Raw genomic sequence first — 6,000 nt, forward strand, 5'->3', positions numbered from 1 at the left:
GTGTGAGTGGCTACAGCCAAGAATCTGAGGGGGTTGAAGAGATGTAAGAAGACACATTGACACGAAAGTGGAGGGTGAATACAGAGAAGAAGCCCTCGTTACATATCACATAAAACGAGAGCGGATTTGCCAAACATGTCCTTTTTCTTGATTTGATCTAGATGGAGAATTTCTCCCTGCAAAATCTTTAATGCATTAAAGCGTATGGAAGATGAAGGTGAGAAGGGAATGTAGGAGAGGTGAAGGCATGAGTATGATTTTAAGTGGTACAGAGTATATCAAAATAAAGGTTATTTCCCCCTACTGATGCTCAAAGCTGAAGATCAAGGCTAATGGAGCATATTTAGTGTATTTGTGGAGCACTGAGAGCATTTTTCAGCTATTAGGCTCTTTCACAACATCATATAAAGGCATTATATTCCATCATCCCTGGGTTCATAATAAATGTGCTGCTGGATGTTTCTTGAACTTTTTTCACATTCCAATTAAATCATGTCCTTTTAAAATGAAATATGTGGAGGAGAGAGGTCGCTGTGACCTCCTCCCCACACTCCGCTCCGCTGATGCAACTTTCACTCGACACTTTGTTGGACCTGACATGACAAACGCGTCATCAATTTCAAAATGAATGGCAAGTTACATGCAACTGTGTTTTGCCTTGAACTAGCTGTGTGTATTTCTAATATATCTACAGACTCTTAACACATTCAGACTGAGAGGAACATTGTGTGCGTGTTGAGGAGATGGGGGGGCTGGCTCTTCCTCAAACACACAGCCACACACTCATTGTCCAAATACCTGATAAGCTTTAGGTCAAAGCCTTGAACCCCAGTGAACTAAGGCACCAGCTTGTCTGCCAAGGGCTTGGAGTGGACAGAGCAGTGGGGGCCAAATGCTGTTGTCCCCTGGTGTGTGACTGTAAGTGTGTGTGTGTATGTAGGGATAACAAGCTGTAGGGCTGGGATCCACACAGTGAGGGCCCGCGGGGGTTGGGTCGGGGACACATTCGATGGGATTGTTGTGCGTGTGTGGAACAAAAGGCTTTGATTACCGTAATCCTGCAAAAGGCCGGAGAGGAGGTGTGAAAAGTGATACAGTGGAGAAACAAATAGAGCTGGAGCCTTCCTCCTCTCTCATAAAGCTGCATGTCCACACCCTGTCTGCACATATCTACTCTAATCCACATACTGGCCTTCAGACTGTCCACTACGTGTGAAGGGAAGAGCAAGTTCATGACTGTGAAAGTTGCATTGTTACTTTCTTTTTGCCGTGAGGAGGGATACAAGTTTGAAAAGGGAAAGGTTCTACAAAATGTTACAATTGATCTATCAGAGTTTATTTTTATAGACAAAATTCAGAAGTCACAACATACTCTGCCCTTAACCCTCCACTAAACTACCAATGAAAACATTTTCTCAGGGGCAAAAAAAACATAGAAACCCCAGTGAGAGCCCCTGAGGGATCCTTCTCCCTAGATAGTCTCACAGATGTTTTAACAGAGCACATTTTACGAAAATAACAAATTGGTTTCTGAGCAGCCACATGAGAAAGAGCAGATTTTATTTACGGTTCAAAAAATAACCACTTCTTTCTTTTGACACCGTGAGCACTTGACAAATAACCTTGAAATTGAGCTGGTGACATGTGGAAAAGCCAAAACAGAACCTGAAAGCAATCCAGAACCTGTTGACACTGCAGGGCCCCTGCTGCCTCTGTGTTCCTGTGGCCCTTGACACATTGGCTTTTGTTAACACTTCACATTGAAATTGACCCTGGTCTGCAGTCTACTTCAGGAGGTGGAGGGGGCGGAGGGATGGATGGCGGGGGGGGAGGAGGGAGGTGTTTCTCCGCAGAAAACAAAAAAGGCGAATCGACGATTGACAATTTCCTGATGGGAGGTGCTGCTTATCACTCCCCCAAATCGCCACTGTTCCGCCGCAGAGAACAGGACAGGACGACCCCGGAGCTACACGCGCACAATGGACTGAAAATCTCCCGGGGAGAGATCAGTGTAACTTACCTGCAGCGAAACCTCCGAAAATACTGGAGAAAACACTAAGAAGTTAAATCCTCTGAGACACGTTTCACTCTCTGGACGCTCAGGTAAGAACAGCATGGTTTCCCTGCGTGATTAAATTGAGGGAGGGGTGAAACTATTTGTTTATTCTTTTATTGAAAAGTAAAGACACGAGGCCTCGGCGTATAAACACCGAGTATGTGTTCGAAATATTGAAGAAAGGAGCTAATCATTTGTAAGAGCCTTAAAACAATAGATGAATGACGTAAATTTGACTCCTTGGTCCATAGTGTTGTAGGTAATGACTTTGAATTTGATCTGTATGAGTTTTATTTCGTTTCGGTTATATTGTCCCGTTTCTTGCCTGTTGCAGCCATTTTTAAAGTCCAAAAGTCTAAATAAAATCACTTGCACATTATTTTGTATTGATGATATTGACCTGTATGAAACACAACCTATTGATTATTATTTGGCATTCAAAAACATAAAGGTCAGACTAAAGCGAGTTTCTTTCACTCAAGAGCAAAAAATACCCATTAAACATGCAAGAAGAAAAAGTGATTTATTAACATCCATCCTATGCATTATCCTGATATCGCGTGATCTAACAGAAGGTTTCATGCACTAATACAGTTGTCATCACCCAGAAGATAATTTCTTTGTAGTAGCCCAACTTATACATCAGCATAACTGTACAGGGAGTAGACGAGAACATTTGAACTGAGTCCGAAGCCCCATAATCTAGTCTACTGCTAACAGAGATAAGAGCAAATATCTGAGGCTTATCCCCTAGTGTTAAGAACTCTAAACTCTAACTGTATTGTGTTGTTTTACTGGATTCTGATTCCACTCTTTTCCAATTTTTTTTCTTTTTCCTCTCCCCTTCCCAGGTCTCATCACATCTCCAGGTATGATTCAGAGGAACGAGGTTGTGCTGTCCGTGCTGCGAGAGCTCCAGGAGGCCACAGAGAGCTCCGGTCTGGATGCTCTCACCAGAGTGGCCCTGGGGGTGGACAGGGTCCTCGCTCCATTCCAGCTTCCCAGGACCCCCTTTCAGGATTTCCCGGAGTGGGCAGGCGTGGACGATTCGGCCCGTGACCTGTACCCGGGCGATGCACCCAGAGACCTCCTGCCTCTAAACTGCAGCGGAAAAGGCAACTTACTGTTTGAGGCAGTCAGCACACTGCTAGTGGGGAACACAGGACTTAGCTTGGAGCTACAGGTGAGGATTGAAGTTCTATATTTGTCTCAATAGTCTAAACGTATACTGTTGCAGTTGCTGATGTATATAAACGCTGTGATTACATTATTTTCATATTATTCCTCCACAGGTGCGGACTGTCGTGGAAATGGTGCTGTGGAAGCGATACTACCTCTCCGGGATGATCGATTCGAAAATGATGCTTCAGGCAGTTCGCTTCAGTCTCTCTGCTGAAGAGTCTGAGGACATGCTCAACTTGCCCGTCACAGTCCTGGAGGCCATCTTTGATGCAGACGTCAAAGCGTCCTGCTTCCCTGGCGCCTACGCCAACATGTGGCACGTTTACGCCCTGGCATCTGTCCTCGAGTCTAACATCTACTCCATCTATCCCATGTTCAACCTCAAGATCAGGCCCTATTTCAACCGTGTCATACGTCCGAGGACCTGGCCCAAAGACTCTCAGCCGTTAACCCTCCACATCATGTGGTCTGGCGAGCTGCAGTCCGAGGTCTCGTTCAGGCCAAATAATTTTGTCGCACTAGCCAATACCAGAGACCTCACATTTGGGAACAACGACAGCGAACAGAGAGAGTCTCCCAGCAAGAGCGAGGAGCTGCAGAACCCGGACTCGCAGTTTTCCTACCCAAGCCTGAAGGACAAGTACAACATTACCAAGAGGACATTCTACCGCTGGAAAAGGCAGACGCAGGAGCACTGCAAAAAGTCTGCTTCTAGGTACGAGGCAAAGTATTTCCTGCAGGCTTGCTACTTAGAGGGAAGGCTTATCCCCCTGCACCAATTTAAGGAGTTTTTCCCCGAGATCTCAAGGTCGTCTTACTATAACTGGAAGCACGAGCTTCTGAAAACTGGCGGAACCTTCTCCACCTCGTCTTCAACTGGAGAGATTAGTCCTGGAGAGAGCACGGAGCAGGAGGCCTGGTCCTCACCTGAAGCAAAACGGGAGGAGCCCGAACACCATGACAGCGTGGCCAGTATGTTTGGCCTCGGCCTCGGCAAGCTGGATGTAGAGCGGGCCCAGAGTTTGGCACACATGCAGGAAGCAAAGCGCTGTCTACAGAATTGCATCGCCATGAATGCCTCCCTCCCCTTCAGGGTCTTCAAGAGACATTTCCCCGGGATCTCCAGATCAACCTACTACAACTGGAGGAGAGAGGCCATGCTGTTCAACAGAGGTTACAAAGGCAACGTCGCCAGCAGCGAGGACAGCTCAGATGCTGACAAGAGCCAGAGTCCAAAAAGTCTGTCTCCGGTCCTGTCTAACGTCACCCAGCCTATCTTACCCAGGATGAGGATCTACAGGAGACAGCACATCAGTTTCAGGTTGGCGTACATGAGTAAAAAACAGCTCAGAGATGATGCCAAACTGCACGTCCAGAATTCAAAGTGGTCCCTGACCAAGTTCAAGCTCAAGTTCCCGGCCATGTCCCCTTGTTTTTACTGGCTTTGGCGTAGCAGGCAGAACCAGAAGGAGAAAATGGCTGCCCAGCGTGCAGAGGTCCTCCCAGTTTGTGTGGAGAGCACTGCAACAGAGGACAAGATCATAGAGGCGAGGATAGAGGCCCCGCCCATGCTCCCGTTTATCGAGAGGCCGAGATATTTAGAAAACTCCACTGTTCCCTCTTTTGATGTCTCACATTCAAAACCTGTGCTTCACAGCCAGGAACCAACAGACAAGCAGATGTTTGCGATGGATGTTGTGGCGCTGGCCAACTTCAAGGCCAAGGCCAAGCTGTTCCTGCAGCAACGCTTTGAAGAGAAGTCCTTCCCTACGTTCAAAGAATTCAGGTCTTACTTCCCCTTCACGCCGCGGTCCACGTACTACATGTGGAAGCGAGCTCTGCATCACGGGGTGTCGCTGATTCACGGTTAAATGAAAACTGGTTACATCCTGTATACAAACAGGCTTCAGAAGCAGCATACCTGCTCTGTTGAAGAATTTCTTGGCCCCGTAAACAAGTTTTTTATTGTATAAATACTACCTACACTGTTGCCTCGGTGTTTTCATGTTCTGAAAAGACTTGCACACACTGGCTTAGCATCTAAATGTCTTGTGTCCCTGTTCTCCCCACCACCGCAGCTCATTCCTCCCTCCTGGACATTTGCACGTGTGTGAAAAGAAACGGCAGCTCTGTTTAAACCCTGCATGTTGCCCTCCAGGCAAAAGGCAGTTCAAAGCTGTTGTTTAGCTGCGTTTTGTTTGAAGCTGCTTCTTCTCCGGTGTCTTTTAGTTCCTGCCAGACATTGGACTCGGGGACTCTGCTATTTCTTCGTTGTTATTTGATTGTTAATGCTTTTTTTTTTTTTTTTGCATGTATTGATCTGGTTTCTTGGCAGAACTTTTTTTCCCTTATTTTTTTTAACGTAAAGAGCAGCCAGTTGGTTTTAAGGACTTCTTGTTCGGACATCCCCTGTAAACATGGGTCTTGTCCTTTTTCATAATTCTCCTGTTTTTATTATGTAATGTTTCACCTCAGGGTTTCACTCGGTGCACTGAAGGTTTAAGTGGCTGTATAAGGTTTTTGGCGTTTTGAAAATGCCCCATTTTCTGCAAATTAGAAACACAAACTTTAGTCACGCTATATTTGCACTAAAATGGTTCTCATTACACTGAATGTATTTTCGTACCCAGTCTGCACACGCTTGTTAAGTACCTACAAGTCGTTTTTTTTTTCTCCTGTTTTTTATGTAACTTGAAAAATGAATATAAATGAAGATATTTTATTTTTTTTACACTCCATTCCAAGACTACCTATTTCCCTGA

The 6,000-nt window shown here is 45.8% G+C and overlaps 1 protein-coding gene across 1 annotated transcript; it reads left to right on the forward strand.

Annotated features, from left to right (window-relative positions):
* Nucleotides 1-1,941: 1,941 nt before the first annotated feature.
* On the forward strand, nt 1,942-5,548 carry vrtn (vertebrae development associated). Its single transcript, XM_053445692.1, has 3 exons — nt 1,942-2,103; nt 2,908-3,239; nt 3,349-5,548. The coding sequence occupies exons 2-3, from the start codon at nt 2,928-2,930 to the stop codon at nt 5,107-5,109; spliced, it is 2,073 nt and encodes a 690-aa protein (XP_053301667.1). The 5' UTR covers nt 1,942-2,103; nt 2,908-2,927; the 3' UTR covers nt 5,110-5,548.
* Nucleotides 5,549-6,000: the final 452 nt, after the last annotated feature.

This window comes from Pleuronectes platessa, chromosome 17 (genome assembly GCF_947347685.1).
Source record: "Pleuronectes platessa chromosome 17, fPlePla1.1, whole genome shotgun sequence".
Taxonomy (NCBI): domain Eukaryota; kingdom Metazoa; phylum Chordata; class Actinopteri; order Pleuronectiformes; family Pleuronectidae; genus Pleuronectes; species Pleuronectes platessa.

Excerpts from the sequence above, each read along its gene's own strand:
- vrtn (XM_053445692.1), top strand. The coding sequence starts at position 2,928 with ATGATTCAGAGGAACGAGGTTGTGCTGTCCGTGCTGCGAGAGCTCCAG. Across the intron at positions 3,240-3,348 it reads GACTTAGCTTGGAGCTACAG|GTGCGGACTGTCGTGGAAAT; the intron begins GTGAGGATTGAA and ends ATTCCTCCACAG.